We start from the raw sequence: 25,414 nt of genomic DNA on the forward strand, positions 1-25,414 counted from the left end.
TAGACTACCCTATCAAATTACCTTATTCCTTTTGGTCGTCATTTTTCTAGTCATACTAGATCCTTCCAACATCTCAAATTAGTCTATAACATGGAAGGTTATTTTCTTCAGGAATATGTTTAAAAGACAAAAAAGATGAACGGCAAAGAACATTCGCAGCAGCCTGAACCAAGTTAAACATTGACCTATCCCCCAGCAGTTGTAACAATAATCATACCCCTGGAAGGTTGCTAGGGTGAAGGCTTCCCCTTTTACTTCAACAATAATAATAACAATACAAAAGAATAATTTTCGACAATCACATACCAAGGCTGTATACAGAGAATTATACATCAACAATCATAACACCGCATGAACCCAGCTAAGCCTCATCAAGCAATGGAATTGTTTCAAGTCATTAGTAACAGTTCTCACATCAATGCACACGAAAATTGAACAAGCAGCCAGACCGCACAAATCACTCAAGCACTATGAAGCTTAATGAAAACTAGGAACTTCTTTATCACCCTCACCTCCATATTCACAAGGAAATAAATGATGACTAAATAACCAAATTCTAGCAAAGAACCAAGAAATAGATGAACTGATATGTACAGATGAAGTTCAGGAATGACTATAATTATTGTGGAAGACAGAAGTATTTCTCCAAGAACTGAACCAGCCATTGAATGGGATTTCTAGGTTCTTCATCTGTGCTATTGGTTATTGGTATTTCAGGAGGCAAATTTTTGTGGAATGCATTTACTGCAGCAGTTACACCATCTTCATTCTGTATCTGCTTTGCCAACTCCATAGCACGCAATTTGACCTTCATAAACAAAACGAAAAAGGAAATTGTTGGAGGCAATAGGAGAAAATACGATGATGAAAATACCAATTTAATGGCAAGAAGCAATTATCCATACTGTTCCAAACGTTGGATAAGATGGGCTCTACAGACTGGAAATGTAACACCTTTTGTGCAATAGAAAATTAAGAATGAAAAAACTCAGGCATTGTAGATTACTTACCTCTGGTTTAAGCATAAATTTTATTGCATTTGCAAGGCGTTCAACAGTGAGCTCGGATATTGGAATCGGTGCAGGTCCAACCCCTATTGCATGAATCCTCTCACCCCAGAAAAATTGATCACCAAAGAAAGGAATAATTGCGGTTGGGCACTGCCAGAAAGGTATTGTTCATAAGCTAAAAACAGCAGGTCAATTATCAACTCAGGCACCAACAATAAACTAAAAACGTTAGAAATTCTTCACCGCATAGCAACATCAAAACCAAAACTATACTGCTGATCATTCATGCAATACCAAGAGGCATGATATGCGTGCACTACACTATTGCCCACATTTATCTGCAATAAATTATATAATCTCGAATTGCTGCTAAAGAAGTAAGAATTCATGGATATTAAACTAGATAAGCAATTAGACTTCGCATCCCTTTATGTCCTCTTCCTTGCATTTGTATTCACTTTATTAAAACCATAAAGTCTTAACCTCCTTTAATCAGTTATTTTTCTCATGCCTAGGGGGAAACGAATAGATATTGAATAAAATCCATCAAGAACTTAAAATTTTAAGCACGTGCAAATGAAATTGAAAGAAAAAAAAGTGAGAACCTTGAAGGAAAGAACATAGTGATTTTATGATTTAATGATCATGCATATGTTTGCGTAAATGCTTGCATAGATTAGCACAAGTTCATAGAAAATAATTACCCCAGCTCTTAGTCCAGAAGCAGTAGTACCAGCACCACCATGGTGAACCTGGAGCATATATTCCAGAATGAGTAGCTGTTACTAAGTGAGAAAGTTTAATGTTCATTTGACGTACTACTGCAACTTAAAAGTGGTCTCATCCAATAATTTTTTTTTTTGAAAAAAAAGTGGAAATTCTGATAGTTAACATTGAAAGAATATGATTCACTTACAACAGCCAACTATAAATCTCACTATTCAAGGCCAACCATATAAATCTTGCCACTGGTCAATTCATAAACTAGAAAATGATTACCCAAGACAGCTATTAGGAGCAGGATTTAGGCCATTGTCTCAAACACACTAACCTAACAATCATGTCCAAGTACAAAGTTCACTGCAAATTATTCACATTATAATATAAACAGCTTGTTGCATAACATGCATCATGTCACATGTGCACATTATCAAGCCATGTTTGTCTAAGCTCAGGCAAAGTCTTATGCTTCATTGAGCTATAAGTGAGGCAATATTACTTAGAATAATCAAATTATTTCTTATTACATTAATTAATGTTTTCTTTGCTCTCTGACTACTCCTTACACCTTTCATAAATTCAACTCTTCAAACTATAATCTCTATTGGTTGCCTTTGAACATATTTCTACCATCTTTTTTTCTCTCATTTTATTTGTGGGAACTACATTTAGCTTCTCATAAATATATCTTGGCCCTTCTAGTAATTTCATTCATCCATCTTAGTATTACACCTTTCATAAATTCAACTCTTCAAACTATATCCTTTATTTGTTGTCTTTGGACATATTTCTAACATTTCAACTTATTTTCTTTCATTTTATTCATGGGAACCACATTGTATTTCACAAAAATATATTTTAGCCTTTCTACCATACATCTATCTCAGTATTTTTCATCAACACTAACGAAACTTTTTATCCATGTTGCTGCCTAATAACATGAACCTCTAAATCCATAGGTATGGTAGGTCATACCAGTGCTTTACAAAATTTTCCTATAATCCTAATGGGATACAATGATCACAAAAGCTTATCTTCACTTCGACCACCCATTTCTTAATCCTATTATTTATATTTTCATCGATACCTCTCCTTGTTGAATACTGGATCCAAGATTCCTAAAAATCTTACAGGATTTTTAGTTAAATAGATTTTCCATTATTTTTTTCTTATTACAAAATCACATTTCATATATTCAATTTTAGATATATTATTTGAAAACCTTTAGTTCCTAAACTTTTTCTTTGCAATTCAAGCTTCAAATTTAATCTAATTACACTCTGATCAACTAACATTATTGTTTGCAACTAACATACACTTATGTGATTGATAAGTTCATCTGGTACTAATGTTAAGAATGTTTATCTTGAATATGATTAGTTAGTTCATTTGTAACCCTACTAATAATGCCAAGCCAAGCCTAAGTGAAAAACGTTGAGTGGTTAGGTATAGACATTTAGGTTGTGTTTCATGGGAAGGAAGGGAAAAGGGCAGAAAAGTTTATCCCCTTTATGGATAATTACGTAGATGAACTTCTTAGAAAATAATCAAATTTCCTCATTTATCCATATCCTTCTCCCTCATTTCTCTCTCTCAATCTCGTGATTGTACGAGGGACCCTTGTTGCCGCTTGCAACCCCTTCACCATTCATTAGCATAGCCCACGTCGTCATAGTCATCCACTCATGCATGCATAGTTACAATTTCATTGGGCACCATAACTCGTTATGTCATTGCCGCTCATTTCCCCTCCATTGTTTGTCTGCGTGTAACCCACATTGTTGGTAGTGGTTGCTCGTACATGCACAAGTATGATTTTTCTTGGCGCATCAACCTTTTCCTTGTCGTCATCGCTCCCCTCCCCTTTGTTGTTTGTTACAAAGCCTTTCCTTATCGCCATTTCCCTTGTCAAAGAAGAATATGTTCTCGTAGCAAATGGTTGTCTTAGGGTTGAGAATGCGTACAGAAGAGGAAGGCAATTGAGTTGGGAGCATGAAGCTCACAAGCCATTTTCCTATCCGTTGGGCCTAGATTGGTCTTTAGCATAAAAGGGTTAATTATTTTCCTTTGTGAAAATATTAACTACATATTTTTCCTTCTCAAAGAAACAAGAGAAATTGACTAATTTCCCCCCATTTTCCAAATCCATTTTTTTTCCATCCCTACCTTTTTCATCCTTGAAAGATCGGGCCTTAACATTTGTCTAAACGCTATGAACATGATTCTACATCCCCAAATGTCATAGTTTTCTAAGAATTATAAAACAGTGACAAGATTGTCTTTTAAGATTCTAAAGAAAGATAACCCTTGATTAATGGCACCATAAGTTAACAAGTGTTCAAGTCAACTTAATACATCTGCAGAATACAGATCCCTACATCAAAGTGTATACATTAATAATTAACCTGTATACGATTTCATAAATCATTCAAAATAAAACAGATATAAAGTTAGAAACCTCACCACTGCAGCACAATAAGGAAATAGCCAATCATGAGGGCAATCTCCAAGAAGATAGACATCAGTGGGGACTTCATCGACTGCATTAGTAAGACGAAATCATTCGACTGCAGGAATGAATTTAATAACATGACTTGAAAAAGAAAGCCAAAACACTTATTCTTCAGATGCAGCATTAACATGATACAAATTAAAATTACATATTTAAATGACAAATGAATTATTTAGTAGTAATTGATATGCACTAACAAGAAAAGTTCCTGCAAAGTAAAAAATCACAGTGAACGATACATAAAATCAATGTTCTAGAACCAATTTTGAAACTAGTTTTGCTACGTGCTTGGGGTGCAATGATGGAGAGGAGGAAGCTCTATTGATTACAAAGAATGATTTGGGACTAGAGTAAGTGTTGATTGAGAACGATAACTCAGGCTTCGATGGGCTTATATAGGTCAACTATTTTTTACTTTTGATTACTTCATTACTTCGCTGTGGACCATGATCTCTGCAAGGGAGACAATAAAGCAAGTGGCAGTGCAGGGCAATCACATCTTCTGACTGCAAAGAGTGGACTGATTATGATGGCATCTCTTATAGTTGTTCTGATTCATCAATAAGAAAAGGAGGAAAAGAAGAGGAAGAAGCGATGATAGCTTCTTCTAACTCCTGAATATTCCCAACCTCATTTATGCACAGCTAACTGAGATTGCCGTTGTATCAATGCTGCCTTAGAATGGCCATTTAATGATTTTGGTCTACAGAGAATCGTGTCACCTATACTGCAGCGCAACAAAATTTTAAACCATGCAAGAAATCAGATATTTAGAGCACAATATTCAACTACTCAGAAGCAACTGACCAGTGCCAATACCAGGCACCTGTGACACAAACCCAAAAAAAGTAAATACAACAACAACAACAATAAAAACCAAGCCTTATCCAACTAGGTGGGGTTAGCTATATGGATCCTTTTACGCCATTAAACTCTATCTCCTACTATATCATCATCTATACTTAAATAAATTTTATTTTGTTTTATTGTTGCTAACTAAGTCTTTTTTGGTCTAACTCTTCCTCGTTTGATATGCGTGTTTGTCATAGTTTCACATCGCCTAATTGGAGCATTTATTGGTCGTCTAAGTACATGCCCGTATCATCTTAAACGTGTCTCTTGAAATTTTTTCCTCAATAGATGCAACTCTGACTTTCTCTCTAATGCTCTCATTTCTTATTCTGTTCATTCTCGTATATCCACACATCCACCTTAACATCCTCGTCTATGCAACTCTCATCTTCTGCTCATGTGCTCGAGTCATAACCCAACATTCAGCTTCATATAACATAGTAGGTCTAACTACAATTTTGTAGAATTTTCTTTTAAGTTTTAGAGGTACTTTACGGTCACATAAAACACCCGACACTCTCCTCCATTTCAACCATCCTGCTTGTATTCTATGTAAGACATCTCTGTCAATCCCTCTATCATTTTGCAAAAATGATCCTAAATATCTAAAGCTCTCGATTCCGGACAACTCGTCATCTTCTATTTTAACAATTGTCTCATTATGTCTAATATTGCTAAACTTAAATTCTATATATTTTGTCTTTATTCTACTAAGCCTAAAACCTTTCCCTTCTAGTGTTTCCCTTCAAGATTCCAATTTAACATTTACTCCTTCACGTGTTACATCTATCAAAACAATATCATCTTCAAATAACATGCACCACGGTACTGTGTCCAGTGAGTTCGTCCATAATTAGTGTAAAAATATAGGGACTTAGAGCTAAACCTTGATGTAATCCTATCTTTATTGGAAATGCTTCAGTTACTTCATCTGAAGTCTTTACTCTAGTTGTTACATTCTCGTACATATCTTTAATTAGTTTAATATATGTTACGCTAACACCTCTCTTTTCTATAATTCTCCATATAATTTCTCTTGGGACTCTATCATAAGTTTTTTCTAAGTGAATACCATGTGTAGATCTTATTTTTGATCCCGATATTTTTTAATTAATTGTCTAATAAGATGTATAGCTTCTATTGTCGACCTTCCAGGTATGAACCCAAATTGATTTTCGATCACCATGGTCTCTTTCCTTAATCTTTTTTCTATTACTTTTTCCTAAAGTTTCATGGTATGACTCATTAGTTTAATACTCCTATAGTCTGCACAATTTTGTACGTCTCCCTTATTCTTATATAAGGGAACTAGAGTGTTTATCCTACATTGATTAAACCTTTTTTTTATTTTCAATATCATGTTAAATAATTTTATAAGCTATTCAATACCCTATTTCCCTAAGCACTTTCATACCTCTATCGAAATATCATCTGGTTCAATGACTTTTTCATTATTCATCCAATTTAAAGGTTGTTCTACTTCTGAAGTTTGAACTCTACGATAAAAATTTAAATTTCTATACTCATTTGACCTAATTAAATTACTTAAGTTAAGTTGGTCACCTAAACCTTCATTAAAAAGTTGATGAAAATACATCTTCCACCGCTCTTTTATTTCTCCATCGTTTACTACTACCCTTTTACATTCATCTTTAATACATTTTATATGGATAAAATCTCTTGTCTTCCTTTCTCTCACTTTAGCTATTCTATAAATGTATATTTCTCCTTTTGTATCCAACTTTTGATATAATCGTTCAAAAATTTCATTTTTTTTTGTTTCATTCACTACTCTCTTAGTTTCTTTTTTTGGCTATTGTATATTTAAGTTTTTCTCATTCTTATAAATATATAATTCCTTATAAGTTATTCATTTTTCCTTCACTTTCTCTTGTACTTAATGGTGCATGTCCCTTTGACTCACCGAGTACACTCTTAGCTATTATTTTCAACTTTGATATCATTTTATCCCATGTCGTATTAGAATCATCGTATATTTCACCTAATGCTTGTACTTCTACCTTCTCCTTAAATATATTTTGCTTCCCATCTTTTAAATTCCACCACTTAATTCTAAGAGTCGTATATATTTTCTTTCTATTGATACTATGTTTGAAGCGTATATCTAACACTACTAACCTAGGTTGGGTAGTTGAGCTTTCTCTAGGAATAACCTCGCAATCTTTACAAATATTTCTATCATTCTTCCTAACCATAAGTCAATTTGCGATTTATTATTCCCACTTTTCAACGTGACTAAGTGTTCTTCTCTTTTCTTAAAAAGTGTATTAGCTAATATAAGGTCATATCCTATCGCAAAATCTAGTATAGTTTTCCCTTCCTCATTTCTCGTTCCAAACCTATAACCCCCATGTACCCTCTCATATTCCTCATTTTTTACTCCGACATGTTCATTTAAATCACCTCCTATTAAAAACATTTTATTTGGTAGAATGTTTTGTATTATTTCATTTAAGTCGTCCCAAAACCTTAATTTGGTAGTTTAATCTAATCCTACTTGTAGTGCATATACACTAATTATATTCATAGTTTCTTTCACCAAAAGAAGTAAATAAGTATTTCAATAATATTTGAAATAATGAATTTTATGTAACTTAATTGAGTTTGACTATTATCTGAATATTGGAAAAAAGAGGAACAAAATATCAAGGAAACTGCATGATATGATCATTTAACTTATTCATAAATTCCAGCAAATTTCAATGTCTGTAGTAAACTATAATATAAAGTACATACAGCATCCAAGGTCTCCCCATCCACGGCTAATGATCCCCCTTTGTCCCGCATATTTTAGTGCTTCTAAAATGATAGTCGTTGTCTTCCTTGCATCTTCAAGAGGCTAGCAGAAAAATAAAAAGCATAAATATTTCATCGAATACAACTTAAATCAAGACATCAAACTAGAATGATGAATAAGATATATCATCCTTGCAGAAAATAAATATGAAGATTTCATGATGTTGCAGTATGATAACTAGATACCAGAGAACAAGAAAAATATTTTGAAATGGGAATTAAATTTATTCACCGTCAGAAACCAAGAATGAGCGAAACCAAGAATGAGCCTTCCTAGATATATGCTTGAGTTTCATTTTAACGTAGACGAGTCATTAGTATGAAAAATATGAAAGAACATGTAAATAAGTGAGTTTTGTTATAGCCCTAAGCTGAAGATGTAATTTGATTTTTAGCACTTCTATGTTGACGTTAAAAAGCAGCACCTAGGTAGATTTGAAAGAGGCCGCATAATGTTTTCAAAACAAAAAAAGGGGAAAAAATGGTTACCCTATTTTGTTGAACACTTGTTTTACAAGAGATTCAGTTTTGATCTCTATTACTTGGACTCTTCATGAACCACTCTTTACCCATGATAGATAAACCCGACACTCCGAGTAAAAAACATTCTGTTGATCACGTGTAAAATTCTTTGAAAGAGTTGAGACTTAGATTTGCATTCATGTTGAATACAAGTATTTGAACCCGAGTAGCATTGCTCTAGATAGTGATGATATGCGTGCTACTTACATATACATATCTACTTTTACATTGTTAAACAGTATTGATTGTTACATTTTATGTATTTTTTTGTATGATTGCCATATATCTTTTTCTATGTGGAAGCATGAATTGGGTATATCAATCAATATACTTATTGTAAGCCTTTTATGCATTGTTAATACCACACACGCACTTTGCAATAACATTTGTATATACTTTTTAAAACCTTGGTATTAACTTAGCATCAACAGAAATGAAGAAAATTAATAAAATAATTACTTAACACAGGCCCATGTTTACACAGTATTATATTTTTCAGAAATTTAATTGCTAAGTGAGGAACATGTCAGGCTCATACTTACAGTGTAACAAATTCTGGATCACAAGCAATTGCAAGCACGGTTAGTTTCAATTGTCCATCACACTTTTACTGTTATAACCACCGTGCTAAATTTCAGATCACAGGAATGGGAAAATGTCTACGAAGTAATATGCTTGTTTTCTTACGATTTCCCATCGTGTAATAGTATCATAAAAACAATATATGCTTAGGCCTTTAAACTCCATGTTACTCGAACTGTATAATCCTAACTAAAGTGATTACCCATGTCATAAATGTTGTAATAAGAAAGCCCTAGTGTACACAGATAAAAAAAAGAATAGAAAAGAAACAAGTGAAATAGTCCAACAGACATACTACATGAGATAAAGAGGACTACCACACTGCCAAAACCAATGTATATGGGCTTTGGACCCTGTTGAAGCCATTGTTGAAAGTCCTTTTTTGGTTGATACTTAATTCCATTGTTCAAGAAACAGAAACCAACAACATCAACTAATGCACCCCAATCTGACAAAGGTGGAAAATGGTTATGTATTTGGTTCATGTTCTATTAGCAAATATACAGAGACAATTCACCTTTAAACAATTCATAAGAATGGAAATTTTAGCAGGAGATAACTAAAACAAAAAAGGAAGAATAGCTTCATAGATTCAATCACAAGGATAAGATCCAATTTGTCACAATCAGCCATTAGCAATCAAGTGGAAGAATAGCATTGCCCTTATTATCAAAGTTGGCCAATTTGATTCTGAGATAAATTAATCTAACATTAGCAATGGGTAGAAACAATCAAAAATCCAAAAACTAAGTTAGTTAAAGTCATTTCTGACTAAGAAGCTCTGAATCCTATACATTAGAGACAAGAGAAGAGAGTTATCTTATGATTGCCTACAAAGTAGACCTCAACTAAACAATGAAACAAATCAATTTGTACATCCTTAAACAAGAGACAATTTTTCACTGAACTAATAAACGTCTTTTGTCGAGATGTACATAACAATAATTTGTTGATAGCTGAGAGCATACTTTTATGGTCACTGCAAGGAACATGGATCATAAATGAGAGTAGCCTATCTACATCAGTAAACCCAACAATTTAGCTAAACGATAGGAGATATTGAAGATAAATTCTTGTTCCAAAAGAATTAAGATCATAGATCCTGACAGAACATTAGTAGTTGCACTTAGGATGCATACTTTTAATTTCAGTAGTACATAGATATTCATGCAGATGGTAATGATGTCAAGATAGTTCTAGTCACTATAGCATAAACCCTGAAATAGAATAAGTAATTAAAATTTGAGTAAATACTCAAATTACCAGACAACACCAACTTACCACTTGGCTTAGGTACAAGGTGGGGACTCCACATGTATCCTGTTGGCAAATGTGATATAGAGCCATGATATGTACTGAAGTAAGCAATCGGAGGCAACTTCAACTTCCTTTTTCTGAAGTCATTAATAAATCCCCTTATACCCCACCAGACTATTAAGTCCAGAATATGATAAGATAGCTGAATAAACAAGATACAATTTATTAACAAAGCCACAACACAAATTGGACAGTAACAAAAAAAACTTACTCTGTATGCTGCACTCTGAGGCACACGAGCAAATGGATGTGGGAATTCATTAGTTGGCCTGCCTAAAAATAGAAAGGTAAGTGCATCCCTTTCCAAAATCAAGTCACAAAATTATGCTCTATCAGACAGAAGCATGAACTATTGAAGGATGCAACCTAGGAACCTAGACAAACACAATGCCTCCTATTTGTACTGCTAGGGCTGTAAAGTTTAACTTTCAGGAAGGTGTCCTGATGTGTGTTTTTAGCACTGCACTTCTCCAATAACTTCACTTGCACATGAAAATTATGGAAATCCCCCGTCAATAGTGCATCATATTTCATGAAACTGCACAACAAAAATTACTATATATTTTGCTTCCTCCATATAACTTAACAATAAATAGAATGTTTGGAATCAAAGAACAAATTCAGTCATGATAGAGAATCTTCTATCTTAGTTGGTATCTTTTGATAGCAAACTACCTAGTAGTCAAGTGGTCTAATTACACCATGCATTTACTATATACAAGTTCTAGCAAATTGCCACGGGAAGGAATACATGTACTGCATCAGTCACTAGATATAAATATGATGCCTCATAAAGAACATTTTAAAACAGCATGGGAAAATCAATCAAAGCTTATGGAAGCATACAGCACTACATGTGAAAACAGCAATAAGTTGGAAACAACTTTGCAGGAAGCTTACGTCCATGGCATTGTGAAGAAGATGTGGAGAGGTACACCAAGGGCTTCAGCAACATGCAAATGTCCTGTAGGAATGAATTTTATCAAAAGAGACAAAAAAAAAATTGTGCAGTTTTTTTCTATTGAGATCTATATAAATCAACAAATTCTAATATTATGCACCATAGAGTTAAAAACGTATAACCTCACTTTAACCATAATGTATGATAGAAACTATAACACTACCGTTGTCTACGTTCAAGGGCAGTGCAACTGTATAAAGCATAAGTTTAGAATCAACCAAGAGAACTCTCTTATTCAAGTGTCACAAACAAGCATGTCAAAAGAAACTTAAGGCAGAAAACAGAGGGAGTTTTCTCATACATGTTTGATGTCAGTTAGAGTAAGTGCATAAAATTCAGAAAATAGATCTTCAAAATCAATTTATATCCATTTATAGAAAGTTTCGAATAATTGAATAACTAGCTTTGCTTGAGGCTAAGAATGCAAGATCTAAGGTTTGAATCCTACAGAAGATGAGAATATTGATGATCTTCAATGAAGAGGAGACAGATTTCTTCCGTGTTTAAAATTGCTTATTTTATTCGTATTTTACAACCCAGCGTGAGAGCATACAAATACACACATCCATACATATAGCTTTTGTGTTATCTCCCCACTCTTAACTAATTCAACACATCCAATATATAGTAGATAAATAATGTCAGAACAATTAAGATTATATGATAAATTCAAATGGCTCATCCCTTGTCTCCTAACTAAGTCAATTAACTATTTCATACTTGGCCATTCTAAAAAATGCGATAGACTTCTGCATGCATGCCGCAAGGTCTACAATCTCATTTTGGCACCAGGATTGGGTTGGACAGAAAGAGATAGGGTGTTAGTACAGGATGGTGTGAGTAGCTCTGAACAAGAGGGGGAGGAAAACAAAGAGAAGAGGATAAGAGAAATCATAAGAGAAGAAAGGAAATAGAAGAGACATACTTGTTCCTAACCAAAACAAATTATGATTTATGATTCATTATGAGTAACATAGAAGACTGCCTTCAAACATGACAGAGTTCTGTAATGCTTTTACTGGGTCATCTGGATGCTAACCATCTAAGATAACCCACTTTCTAGTGTTACTAAATTATTAATCAAAGTTCAAGCTCAGCATGTAGACTAATAATCAATGTACATATCTTACCATAAGCAGGAGGATTTGCAATAATTGCTTGTGCTCTAAAAGGCATCCCAGTAACCAAATCAGGTTCTGTGCATGCTGGGAGTAGAGAATCAATTATCTCCTTCAGTTGTTTCCTTTGAACATTAATTTCTCCAGGTCCTGATAATATAAAACCCTTGTTTCGTGCCATATCTGTATTTGTAAACATTCTGAAATATCAATTTGACAGATCTGTAACTTATTATCCTTTGCAAGTAGGCAATGGAATATTAAACCAAGTCCTGTACAGATTGAAATGCTCAGTAATGCAAATCGTGTGTGGCTAAAGTATCAAGTTGTGTCCAATGTTTAAACTTATGTTAAATACTTGATATTTAGGGTCTGGATACTTAGATGGAAGATACAAGGGAGATGAGGACAAGTAATAAAAAAAAGTCGACAAATGATAGAGTTCCCCATGATATTTTGTGATGCTTTCCCTTTTTTCCTTTATATCTTCCTTTCAAGTAATTGAGCCCTTAATGTTGAAATAAATTAGGCCAGATGGAAAGAATCTATAAGCCTATACAAGATAAAGCATACAACCTGTAGAAAACATGTTAGATGTATTTTAGAATTATAGTAATTGTAATAGGTAATGTATAGTAAGAAACTAGACTAAGACTGGAACATAAGCTTGCTGGTTCACTTGTCTGTCAAACAGTAAACACTCATTACTCAATTTCTGCTTCACTGTTTTTAATTTCTTTTTGTTATAACAGTCATCAAATATCTATGTATGTCTGCATTCGCTATAGATATCACTCTAAAGAACAACTTAATATCATATACAAAGTATATGCAAGGGATTTGATGCATTTTTTAGTTTCTTATTGAGCCTATCCCTATTGCCTGTACTATTTCCTTTGAGAACCTAACAAGTTTTTTTATTGGATAATAGTTCTAACTTGCGAAGTTTGTCTTGCTTAATTTGAGTGTCATTTATATCCCAGAGTCTCTCCTAACAAACCACATAATTATGTGAGCTATGTCATATAGAAGACTGATTTTCTACGCATCAACCACATCCCCAATTTGTGAAGCCCACTACTGTGTAGGGGAGAGTATATGCACCCAATTCCAAAGAGTGATACCTGTTCAAATATCAACAGATAGAGGCTCATAATCAGTATGGGTATCCATCAGTGATCAGAATGGGTACAATCACTTGAAGCTATGATGAATATTAGAATTCAATAATCATGACGATAACTGATTATATTTTTTTATTCAAATACAGATTTCATTAGTTTGCAAGCAATATTTGTAATATATAAAATTTATTTGCATAGAAAATGCCTACATTTTAATCTTCATTGTAGTGTGATTAGCCAATAAATGCCCACTGTATTCTTATGTCCTCTTAGAACTACTTAACCAGTCTGATTGCATGTGGCTTTCCTTGCAAATTTCAGAAAACTTGATCAATTGTGTATCCTGCCAACCATTGAAGATAAATAGCACGTACATAATGATATTTGAGTCCATTGCTATTAAGACTTATTATTATAAGAAGATGTGCTTATATTAAACTGTAGTCACCAAAGCATGGAAATTAGAATTTAACAAAAGAAAATCCAAGTGTGAAAAATGATGACTCTTAAGGTGAACACAAGCCAAAATATGTATATTCTGATTAACTAAATCTTTGATACTTACATCCAGCCATTACTCGTGGATTGCCACCCAAAGGATAAAATTCCAGACCAAATGATCTTACAAAACTACAGAAGTTCACATGAGTTGCCAATCTAACATGATGACCAAACTCCTGGAGAAACAGTCAGGTTTTTGTCAAGGGACTACGAAATAGAAAGGCACAAAATAATCAACATAAAGAAATGTAACTACATAACTTCTCTCCAAATAAAAGACAGGAATAAAAGTTCCTTTGCAAGAGGTTATTTTCAGAAGGTAGCAATGTCCTTTATTTTAAAAGATATCTAAAATCTAAATCTCTTTTTGTTTTTGTACTTAATATTCTAACTATTGTTTTTTTGTTCTTTGAATTAAATTGGTAAATATCAAATTGAAATACTCTGAACACTGAAGATAGTTGGAAATCATAAATTATTAACAACCACTTGCTGAAAACTGCAGCAACCCATATTTTTTGGTTTGTTTATTCTACTCTGGAACACAACTTCTCCACTAAAAGAAAGTTTATACACACTGATTTGTTAGAATGGGAATGCCAGAGTCAATCTTATAAACGATTGAGATAGATAAGGAATCCTAAATTTTGTCAGAGAACCATACAGAGTTTGCAGAAAATGATATATATGAACATGAAGCTCCTAAAAAAAGCAATAGATACATTTGAATTTTCTAGCTTTCTCATGATATTTCATAACAAACATATACTTTCACAAAGGAATGTTCTAAAACTACATCTAAAGGACAGCTCGATGCACGAAGCTCCCGCCAATGCGGAGTCCCGGGAAGAGTCTATCATACACAACCTTACCTGCTTTGCAAGAGGTTGTTTCTGAATGTTCTAAAACCACATCTATATTCAAGAAAAGTATACTATAAATTGGCAACATTAACCTTCAAAAGGTTCCTTTTGTGTTTACTTGCCTGAAGCTTCTTTGCAAAAGCTATAAAAGGTTGCACATCTCCTCTTGTTCCAACTACAAGCATTGCTATCATTAGTCTCGGAATTGATTTTCTGATCTGAGAAGCATTCCCTTCGACATCTTCTGGTGCAGAATCAAAACCATCAAACTCCAGAAGTTCTGATGCTACAGGAGCAGTTCGGGTAACATCTACCTCCACTGTACCATCATTCTGGATCCTTATTAGATCTTCAATTATCTTTTGCTGAAAAGAGTGGAACAAAGAATTAGATAGGAAACCAAACAGAAATAAAGGCATCAAAACAAAAGTGTAGAACATAGAATTTTTGCAGGTTGTTAAACCCAAGGCATTTGAAAGAATAAGAAACCAGAACCAATCAGAAGATGGACAGAGGTACTGATAATGGAGTATGATTTAAAACAACAATTAACTCTAATACTGTCCCTGTGCAACTAGTCAATAAACATAAGCACGCCAAGCACTCCAACAAAAGCATGTGAGCATTTTGGTAGATGTAAAAAATGATCAAACAATTATTATTGAAATGAATAGATACATCATTTGGTAGATATCTACCTTTTCTCTCTCTGACAGCCTGTCCAATTTCAAGTCATACTTCGGAATCTCTTTTCTTTGTAGTTTTGACCTAGGCAAAGTAAGCTCGGGCCCTTTAAACAACAAACTGCAGCTATTAGACCTCAATTGTTCAGCACCACAATACTCCAACCCTGAAAATTCAACAATTACAAAAGATAAGCTTCCAACAACGTTCTAAATGTAAGAAAAGCACATGAATAGGTATCAACATTTAAAGTAGGATCTGGATTGGGATAGGATCTTAAGATCCGATCCAATTCTATATATGTTTATCATTCCCACATAGGATCTCAATTGCACATTTTACTGATTGACATGTACCATAATAAATAATTTTCTGTTGTGTCATATTATTTGGGAAAGTTTACAATTGTATAAGATTCCTTTTACTCCTAAGTAGAAGAATCTTTTCAACTATTGCATTATCATTCAGATTTTATGTTTAAATCATATGATCTGAATCTATGAACCTCCATTCCTAGGTAGGTTATCAATCCTGACGACCTTGTTGTTCAAGATGGCCTCTATGACACCAACAAGAAAAATGTAAATACCTTTTAAAGCTTGAAGATATTTTTGTGAATTTATGTACTTACACAGACGATTATGCAAGGGGCATGTTGACACTACGTAGGGCCTGTTTACTCGGGCATAAAATAGAGAGGAGCGTAAGGAACGGATCGAAACTGGTGGATGAAGGTTTTCTTTACAAACATAAAGATAGAAGAAAAAAAAATGGAGTACTGTTCAAGTCCTACTTTTGTTTCGCCCAAGAGGAGGGAAAAGGTTCCCAAATTTGGTTCACGCACAACGTTTGCAGACTTCAAGTAGCTACTTCCACAATCCACACACAGTATCACGAACAAGGATGGGAAAGGCAATCCGAAAAATACCAGACAGAAAACTAACCTAGCTGAGACGATGTCCAAGAGCGAGTGACCCATAAGTCGGAGGCATAAAGGTCCAAAGATTTGCCTGAAGAATCGCTAGCTCCATCGTCTACATCGGAAGAAGTACCGGGCCCTTCCCCGCAGCCCCCCTCGCCGCAAACTTCGCCGCCAGCAATTGGCGAAGCAAGCGTCGCCGGATGCTCACTATCAATCACTTCTCTATCTTCCAACCCCAAAGCCACTGCCCCATTCCCCATTTCTTGACCGCGATAAAGCCAGAAGATTCAGACTTCCGAAACGCACCGGATTCACAGCGAACCCCGGCAGATCTGACCGCCGAGGCTTCACGAAGCCTGGAAGAGGATCTCCAAAATACAATAGAGGTCAAGCGAAAGACCACTGGGTTGGGATCAGGTATATAAAACACGCTGATCTGCGGTTTGACTGGCAGTTTGCGTGGCAGCAGATTGTGAATAATTTTTTTTTAATTAAGAAAAATAATAATATTTCCATTAAAAAATAGATACTAGTTTATAATGATGGTTCAAATTTCTCTTAAAATATATCATATATTTGTGGTATTCAAACTATTCTTGATATTGAACCGTCCGTCATAATTTATTTGCGTTTCTTAAATTTATTAAAAATTTTACCAGATCAATTATATTTAAAATTAAGTAACTCAATAAGTTGAAAACCTAAATAAACAACAACCCCCAAAAAAAAAAAATGTATGATAAATTTTTGGATGTGCATTTCAGAGTCAACCCTCTTATTTTTAAAATGCCAAAATGATGCGGTTTTGTTATCTTGATTCAAAAGGCACTTAGCAAGGAGGATGCGGTGGAACGAGAGGCACAGGCTTTTTTTTTGAGTTTTTAAATGGGATAATCATTCAATACATTTGAAAAATAAGACATTATGGGGATGACTGAGGTGTATGTTTAAATATGATCTAAGCTATCCCTCATTAGTGTTGCAAAATAAGAACAAAGTGAAAACTTCCAGGACAAAAATCAAAAGTTAAAAGATTGCCCTTAATTTTTGAAATCATCGCAAAGTATCCCTTTTTAATTTTTATCAAAAAGAACCTCATACTATTCATGTATTAAATGTCACAGCTATGTTCAAATTCTTATCACATGTATTAAATTTTTTACCACTACCCTTCATAATTGTAGCAACTACAATTTTATAATTACTATAAATAAATATTAAAATTTATAATTATTACAACATGAATAATAGATGGAAAGAATTAACTCCGTATTGTAACATAAAATCACTACTACAGTAAAAATATTTTTAACAAATTAAATATATATTATAGCAAGTATAAAATTATAATTGTTATAACACGCCTCACTAGTTCAGAATTTAATGCATATAGCAAGAGATAATAATAAAAATATATAATGAAAGACAATTGATTACATTACATGAGTTATTAGTGGATGGAGGTGTCTTTTTATTAAAAATAAATAAATAAATAATAATAATAAAAAAGATTCCAAAAAATATAGGACGAACCTGATTTTTGCCCAAACTTCTATGATGTGAAAACTCATTTATATCAACATTTTTCAACCCTCTTAAAAGCCCCTTCAACCATACAAATCTTTGTTAGCTCCTCCTACTTCCTCCTTGGTCCTTCTCCTTAGCATGAAATGGGTTATGTACATGTATGCTTGTTTTGCCTCTGAGGCTTCATAGCTTCTAGTTTTCTCACTAATGTATTGTCTTAAAGATTAATATCTTTAGAACTTTCACATCTGTGCATGAATTATAACTAAAAACACAATTTGTAATTGAAGAGTAATTTAACTTTGAAAGTGAAAGCTAAAGGTTGGTTTACTTGAATGAAATGTCCTTTTTCTCTTCTCCTTTCACTTTAGATCTAAAGTTATTTTCGTAGTGGAGAATTTCTTTGTACATAGATAGATAGCTCCTCACCACCACTTTGTGGCAGGCCAAGCAAAATAAAGAAAGAAAATATATTCCATTACTCCAGAGTGACAATAGGAATATCAAACCATGATGAATCCCAAAGTGCATTGCTCAAATTAATATAAATTAAGGAGATCAATCAAGTGGTTTTTGAGCAATAGTATTATCTCCTGCCTAATCATTCAAAAGTACATGAAAGAACCTTTGAACAAAACAAAAGACATCAAAAATGGAGACAATTTCCACAGTATTATCAAAAGTAACTTAAAACTCGACTAAAAAGCATTACAATTGTAATTGAGGAAGCTTCTCAAAATCTCATATTCCAGGCAGAGCAAGAAAAGAATCGATTCGTTGAACCAAGAAAGAGCACTCCTTGAGGGATGCACACCAGAGTGACAAGGAATGCAAACATACATATTTTATGATTCTAGCAATATATATTTTGGCAGAGGGTATCTATTGAGCATGAAAACTGCTTGGTCTTAGCAAATAACTGACTCATGTTTCAACCTCAACCGAGTAACACGAATGGTGCAGTGAAATAATGAACTAAAAATCTGAAGATTCTCTTATGCAGACATGGATGGTTGTTAGAGAAGCTTTGAAGGGAGATAGATTGTTGATCTCTAGAAATCTATTCAACCTGAGGTTAATGCCATGGCAGCAGAATGAATATTCAGATTATATAAATAGAGATGCAAATGATTTTAGCTCTTAAGGCAATACCAAGTCGAAGCACAAGTTAAGTTATTTGAATGGTGATAACCATCAAAATCCCTCTGAAAATGTTTAGCAGATCTTCAACACATGCTGAACTAATTAAACATACTGAACACTTGGGTGATGCAGTAACCATAATGTCATTGTACTAAGCATTAGCAATTAACCAGTATAACAAGAGTTTACACATAAGAGCTGAATAATTTAAGTAACTTGTTTGTTTGACTTAGCAAAATCAGCAAGTCTGGAATGGGATGAACAGTGAAGAGTATTTGTGTGATTCTGCTTAATTATACTTTCAGCTGAAATGAACAAGCAAATTCCAAATTTTCATTCAAATAACCACAACTTTGAATCAAGGAACAATCTTCCAAAGAAAACTTTTCAATTACCTGGCAGACAAATAAAGATATGCTAAAATCAGCAAGTCCAGAATGGGATGAACAGTGAAATACTTTGAACTGAAATGAACAAGCAAATTCCAAAATTTTCATTCAAGTAACCACAACTTTGAATCCGCGAACAATCTTCCAAACAATACTTTTCAATTACCTTGCAGACAAATAAAGAGGCTAAAATCCTCAAGTCTAGAATGGGATGGACAGTGTAAGAGAATTTGTGTGATTCTGCATACTTAATACTTTCTACTGAAATGAACAAGCAAATTCCAAAATTTTCATTCAAATAACCACAACTTTGAATCAGGGAACCAAACAATACTTTTCAATTACCTTGCAAACAAATAAGGATGCTAAAACTACCTTCTTCATGCTCTTTCGCAAGTATTTATCAGAGCGTGGGATGAATAAAACTACCTTCTTCATTCAATTACCTTGCAAACAAATAAGGATGCTAAAACTACCTTCTTCATGCTCTTTCACAAGTATCAATTTGAGTTCATTGGTAGAATACCACGGGAGGAAGCTTAAATCCTGAGTCTGTGAGGAATGGAATTACCTGCGGCTGCTCAACCAGGTCGCGATACAGGGCATACTCGGCCGCGTAATCATGCAAGTCTAACTCTGCCTTCTGGTTGGTGTGGTAGTGGTGCTTTGCCTCCGGCGACTTCCCGAACCCGAAAACGCTGACCCGATCGCAGATCCCCAATGCAAGCATCACCCCCTGCATTCCCGATGAGTAATGGAACATCTTTTCGTTGTGGGCCTTCGCCCACCCCTCCGCCGGCGTCCCTGTCGTCTCCACGAACCTCTTCAAAGAGTAGTACTTGACGATACGGGAACAGAGCATGTCGAATCGAAGGTCCGTGACGAGGAGCGGCGCCTTGTGGGACGAGTTGCAGACGGCGTAGTCGAGGAAATGGACGGCTTGGCAGATGTACATCACGATAGGGACGGTCTCGCCGTAAGGGTGACAGAAGCAGCCCTGCCTCCGAGCGCAGAGGTGGAGGATGTTGCTGTTGACGAAGGAAAGGTCGGTCTTTGTGCCGACGTGTGGGCCGTACCCGTTGACGCGGGCGTTGTTGAGGCGGATCACGAGGTCGTGGCTGTCGATTAACCCGCCATGGCTGTTCTTGAGAAGAATTCCGCTGTTGCCGACCACGGCGCAGGAGCCGTACCGCCGATTCTCAATTCCGCCTGTGTCCGAGAGGCCGCGGTGACGGTCGATGGGGCGCTTGACAAGATCGACGAGGTCGTGCATAACCCCCGGATCGAACCGGCGGCGTCGGAACCAGTCGCGGAGGGCGCGGCGGAAGTCGGGCAGCGCCATGTAGTCTTTAGGTGCGCGAAGCCGTTGCGGGAACCGCATCGCCTGACGCCGCAGCACATCGATGTGGCCCTCGCGCCGCCAGTCCGAGTGGCTCACAAGCCGTGCCTCGGTGCCGCGGCGGCGAGCCGAGGAGATAAAGGACCCGTCAAGAAGATCGTCCACATCCTTGCGCAGCTCCCCATCCCCAGACTCCGCCGCCGCCAGCCTGACAATAGAAGCGTTGGCCGCCGGCGGGGCCTCGGCCGACCGCTCGCGGCGTAACCCGTCCTGGACCGCCGCCCGGAAGCTGAAAACGGAGAGCACGGCGAAGACGATCAGAAAGATAAGGGGCAAGCGCAGAGACCGCTTCATCCTCGCCGCTAAACGTACGGAACCGAGGAAGAGGAAGAGCGCTCCTTTCTCCAGCAAGATCGCATCTTTAGGAGCGGAGGCACATCAATAAAATAGCGGGAGAAATTCCAGCCGGGAGGCAGCTACAAAGAGGGGTTCTTGGCCGCCATGGACGGGGATCTCAGCAGCTCACAGCTCGAAGAAGAGAAAGGGAGATCGGGATTGTCGTTTTCGTGTTTACTCGTTTCGCACCCGCAATCGAGATCAACGCATCGGAGATATCCCTTGGAAATTCCGTTGCTCCATGGGTAAGTACGCATATATTTTAGTATAGGTCAGTCTTCGCTGTCCTTCCCTGGGTTGTGCGCTTCCATTTGTTTCGATTGTTCAACGATAACGTTGATGTTGATGCGACAGTAAACATTCATTTTATCAAAAAGGAAAAAAAAAAAAAAAAAGAGGTAATACAACTCCATATGTAAATCTTCCAAGTAATTGGCAATTTCTCAGTCTCCAAATTTGTAAAGAAAATTGAAGGATACTGAACGTTAACTAAGCGTTTGCTACACCAACAATGTAAGCATTCCATGCATCTTGTTGCGGGAACGATGACAGTTCTTCATACTTGACATCTCTATCTGCGTTAAACTCCTGCCTATTGTGATCGTCCAATGTATCCGGCATTTTGCGAATCCAAACATGTATGGAACGGAATCCAGCCTCCTCCAAGCAATCCTTGATTTCTGGTATCGACCACCTGCGGAAGGAAGAATTCTTAAGCATTTGCTTTATCATCAGTTTTTATCTACAAAACTCAAGTGGGAACCCAGAAAAGACGTGCCGATGGTAGGAAAGGCGAGAATCTTACAAGCGCCAATCGTAGGAAAATGCATGTCGAATACTATGCTGCTTTCCGAGATGGAAATGGAGGCTAATTCTTGTCTTTCGGTTTAGTATGTCAAATTCTTCTTGCTCCCAAACATACTGCAATCAGGCAAAACAGAGAAATCAGCTAAAAAAAAGAAAAGGATGCTTGCGATGCATGTTGAACATTATTAGATAATTGCAATAGGCATTGTATAATAGCAGTCCAGAATTTATCACCTTTGATTCAGTAAATAAATCAACAATCTAGACATTATTAAATGGACCCTTCCTACCAATGAAATCTCTGCGACCACAGTCTCTGAATCATTTCTAGAAATACTAAATTCTGCTCCATGAACCAAGCCTTGGTAATTAAGCAGCCAAAGAGTTGAATCATATATCTACAAACTACTCAAACAGCATAATTTGATAATGAACAATTTAACGGTATGGCAGAAGTACACACACAGAAACTTGCATCAGATAGATCAAATATGTTGCAGTTGGATTCAGCATTTAGAACTATGGCTTTAGAGTATTTAGATCAATACCTCACATTACATTACTAGGTGAAGGGTACCTAGATTTATTGTACGACAAACCTTAATAAGGTCATGTCATTTCAATATGGATAACCAATATTTTCAGTAACTGAGAGATCAGTAACACAACTTACTGTAAAGTTAGAAATCCTTCTTTGAAGCCGCAACTTGCACTCTGACGAAACACCACCATACAAATCCATAACAAAAATGCCACCCTTTTTTGACAGAACATTCAGAGAGTGTTTGAAGTACAAAATCAAATCTTTACGCTTGTGGAGGCAGCAACAGCTGTAATTGAATGCACAGACAATGTCTCTATTGGGCAGTGCATATTTTTCCATCAATGAAGTCATGGAGGTTACTTGGTTAACAGAGCCATTACCCTCAGTTGCATTCACTCTTGCTGACGAACCAATTTGTGCACTTAAAAATGGATCTTTGATGAGATCTTGTTCTTGGCGTGTCACAAGGCAAGATTGCTGGGGATGCAAGACATTACCATGGAAAAGGGAGATCCTGGAATATCCATCAGCCCCAAGCTTACCTAAGTTATTATCAAAGCACCAATTAAGTGATTCAAGGTCCAAATCAACACCAACAGCTGTTCGTCTAGGGTCACTACGTAGCCACTCACAACTGCATAATTTGGAGAAGCAATTTTTCCAATCAAAAGATCTTCAATAAACCTTCCAATTACATTTAGTGAATTTAAGTAAATCCCTAATAACAACAAACTTCTATTTGAATTGACCTCCCATCTAGAGTAAACCTATTGGGTGCAAGTGGATCTTTAACAAAAAAACATTAGAACAATTATCACCATACTGATTCCACTTGCATAGAATTCATCTATAAGTAGATTATTCACCAAATAGATATTGAACAGTTTTCTGTCCATGGAGATTTGGGAGAGGATCTACATGGAGATATTTGAGGGACTTATCCGTAGAGATTTTGAAGAAAAATCTAGATGGAGCTTCCTTAGCAAATTGGATGAGAGTATCACAATGGATATTCCTGTTAGAAGGATTAATTGGTTTTAATACAGAGGAAATTTGTTCTTCCATCTTTTTATTATGTTGCTAGTATTTTATTACATAGATCTTTATGATTGAAGCGCTTCGATATGACAAATTTAGAGAAGGCCAATGTGATCTTAAAAATAAAAATTCCAGGACTTAAGATCCTATATGCTAATCACATTATACTTTATCAAGAGTTGAACTGCAGATCCATATGAGGGCAATTAAGAGCAAAATCCTTACAATTAGTAACAACTATTAGTATCTTAGTCCCACGAACCCTAGTCATTTGAGCTTCACATATTGTCTGGGAAGGAGCTACAGAACTACATGAAAGGAAAGAAATTGTGCGCACAAAATGTTTGCATATATACCTCAAAAGTGCGGTTCCACAGAAATCTTCCTGCAAATGTAAGGGAAACCGTCCGCCGACATACATCAGAAAGAATTTTTGCATGTAGCTGATGTCCCCCTTTGGCGACTGTAACGACCCGCCATGAAATGGGAATATATATATATATAAATCTCAATAACCTAGAGAAAGCCCCATTTCAGCACAAGGAGATTATGATGTCACCTGAACAGAGAGCTGATAGAGATGGAATTTGGAGAGAGCAGTCGAACTCCAATCGGCTCCCTCTCCGTCATCATTGTCTTCTTTTTCTTCCGGATCGCTTAGCTCTTGCTGATCGGTTGGCAACGGAAGGTCGTAAGCGGCGGAGGGTAAGGAGTCGTCGTTATCATCTCCGCCGCCGCCGCTTCGGTGCCTTGGTGATTCGCGGTGCTTCTTCCCGCGCTTCCCCATCAGCCGTCACTCTAGGTTTAGCAATAGTAAATTGCTTTTCCCACCCCCCTCTCTCTCCTATGTTAAAAGACCTTTTCGCCCCCTCCTTCTTTAAATCACAGGTTTTTTTTTCTAATTGTATTTACTTCTTTAAATTTTTTTTCAATTTTATTTACTTGTTTAGTTTTATTTTTTTAATAAATTTTGTTTATTATTTTTTCATCAATTTTTTTTATATTTTTTATCCATATTTTACTTTTAAATTTTTTATAAATAATAACCTCTAAAATATACTATTAAAAAAATAAAAGATTACAAGAAATCGAATCCTCTATTCCAATATCACCTGCTCTTGTTCCCACTCGTCGCCTCATCCCACCGTCGATGGCACCGTCGGAGGCTCTCGGTTGCCGCCTCGATTAAAATTATATTCTAGGGAGAATGTGAACGTAGTGAGGTCGCATCGGCGCGATCAGCGCCAAAATTTGGCCGGATCTGAGCAGACTTTCCTTCACCGTCGATCTGAGTCCCTGCTCAGATTCGGTCGAATACCGATGTCAATCGTGTTGATGGCGATCCCTTGAGTTCATCTTCCCCCTAGGATATAGTTCTGATCGGGACGACGGCCAAAGGTCGCTAATAGTGGGCTGGACGCGACGAGTGGAACACGAGGACAGAGAAAATTAGGGACATAGAATTCAATCTCAGATTACAAATATAATATTCTTGCAGAGAAAATACTTAATAAAAAAAATGGAATAAAAAAAATAGTATAAAGGTAAATAATATAATGGAGCGGGAAGAGAGAGTGTGGAATGTGAAAATATACTATTAAAAAATAATACTATTTTTTAATATTAAATAAATATTATTTACCATGGTAAATATATAATAAAAAATTATTTAAAAAAATAAAATTGATAAAAAAATGATTCAAAAAATTGATTCAAAAAATAAAAC

General features: G+C 35.8%; 3 protein-coding genes across 4 annotated transcripts; all 3 read right to left on the reverse strand.

The window, feature by feature from the left end:
* Nucleotides 1-477: 477 nt before the first annotated feature.
* Nucleotides 478-16,904, reverse strand: LOC122045271 (sterol 3-beta-glucosyltransferase UGT80B1-like). Its single transcript, XM_042605413.1, has 14 exons — nucleotides 16,528-16,904; nucleotides 15,598-15,749; nucleotides 15,022-15,264; nucleotides 14,101-14,212; nucleotides 12,424-12,594; nucleotides 11,233-11,296; nucleotides 10,544-10,601; nucleotides 10,297-10,474; nucleotides 9,333-9,463; nucleotides 7,852-7,954; nucleotides 4,194-4,270; nucleotides 1,715-1,762; nucleotides 1,011-1,160; nucleotides 478-808 (listed from the first exon to the last, which is right to left on the reverse strand). The coding sequence occupies exons 1-14, from the start codon at nucleotides 16,763-16,765 to the stop codon at nucleotides 620-622; spliced, it is 1,914 nt and encodes a 637-aa protein (XP_042461347.1). The 5' UTR covers nucleotides 16,766-16,904; the 3' UTR covers nucleotides 478-619.
* A 2,455-nt stretch (nucleotides 16,905-19,359) lies between these two features.
* LOC122045272 (sialyltransferase-like protein 1) lies at nucleotides 19,360-21,594 on the reverse strand. Of its 2 annotated transcripts, XM_042605414.1 has the most exons (2): nucleotides 20,136-21,594; nucleotides 19,360-19,570 (listed from the first exon to the last, which is right to left on the reverse strand). In XM_042605414.1, the coding sequence occupies exons 1-2, from the start codon at nucleotides 21,255-21,257 to the stop codon at nucleotides 19,469-19,471; spliced, it is 1,224 nt and encodes a 407-aa protein (XP_042461348.1). In that variant the 5' UTR covers nucleotides 21,258-21,594; the 3' UTR covers nucleotides 19,360-19,468. The 2 variants fall into 2 exon arrangements, with proteins under 2 accessions (XP_042461348.1, XP_042461349.1); XM_042605415.1 differs by lacking the exon at nucleotides 19,360-19,570 and having other exon boundaries at nucleotides 19,827-21,592.
* Nucleotides 21,595-21,711: 117 nt separating this feature from the next.
* On the reverse strand, nucleotides 21,712-24,533 carry LOC122045273. The gene is made up of 5 exons (XM_042605416.1): nucleotides 24,248-24,533; nucleotides 24,045-24,151; nucleotides 22,780-23,284; nucleotides 22,105-22,220; nucleotides 21,712-21,993 (listed from the first exon to the last, which is right to left on the reverse strand). Exons 1-5 carry the CDS (start codon nucleotides 24,473-24,475, stop codon nucleotides 21,789-21,791), a joined length of 1,161 nt encoding a protein of 386 aa, XP_042461350.1. The 5' UTR covers nucleotides 24,476-24,533; the 3' UTR covers nucleotides 21,712-21,788.
* Nucleotides 24,534-25,414: the final 881 nt, after the last annotated feature.

The sequence above is a fragment of the Zingiber officinale genome, chromosome 2B (assembly GCF_018446385.1).
Source record: "Zingiber officinale cultivar Zhangliang chromosome 2B, Zo_v1.1, whole genome shotgun sequence".
NCBI lineage: Eukaryota > Viridiplantae > Streptophyta > Magnoliopsida > Zingiberales > Zingiberaceae > Zingiber > Zingiber officinale.

Coding starts and splice junctions, on each gene's coding strand:
- LOC122045271 (XM_042605413.1), bottom strand. CDS start 16,765: ATGGGGAATGGGGCAGTGGCTTTGGGGTTGGAAGATAGAGAAGTGATT. Junction 14,213..15,021: donor CTTTTGCAAAGAAGCTTCAG/GCAAGTAAACAC, acceptor CTGTTTCTCCAG/GAGTTTGGTCATCATGTTAG. Junction 12,595..14,100: donor TCCACGAGTAATGGCTGGAT/GTAAGTATCAAA, acceptor TTACAAATACAG/ATATGGCACGAAACAAGGGT.
- LOC122045272 (XM_042605414.1), bottom strand. CDS start 21,257: ATGAAGCGGTCTCTGCGCTTGCCCCTTATCTTTCTGATCGTCTTCGCC. Junction 19,571..20,135: donor ACCTGGTTGAGCAGCCGCAG/GTAATTCCATTC, acceptor TTTGTCTGCCAG/GTAATTGAAAAGTTTTCTTT.
- LOC122045273 (XM_042605416.1), bottom strand. CDS start 24,475: ATGGGGAAGCGCGGGAAGAAGCACCGCGAATCACCAAGGCACCGAAGC. Junction 24,152..24,247: donor TCTATCAGCTCTCTGTTCAG/GTGACATCATAA, acceptor GGGTCGTTACAG/TCGCCAAAGGGGGACATCAG. Junction 23,285..24,044: donor TGTGGAACCGCACTTTTGAG/GTATATATGCAA, acceptor CAAATTATGCAG/TTGTGAGTGGCTACGTAGTG.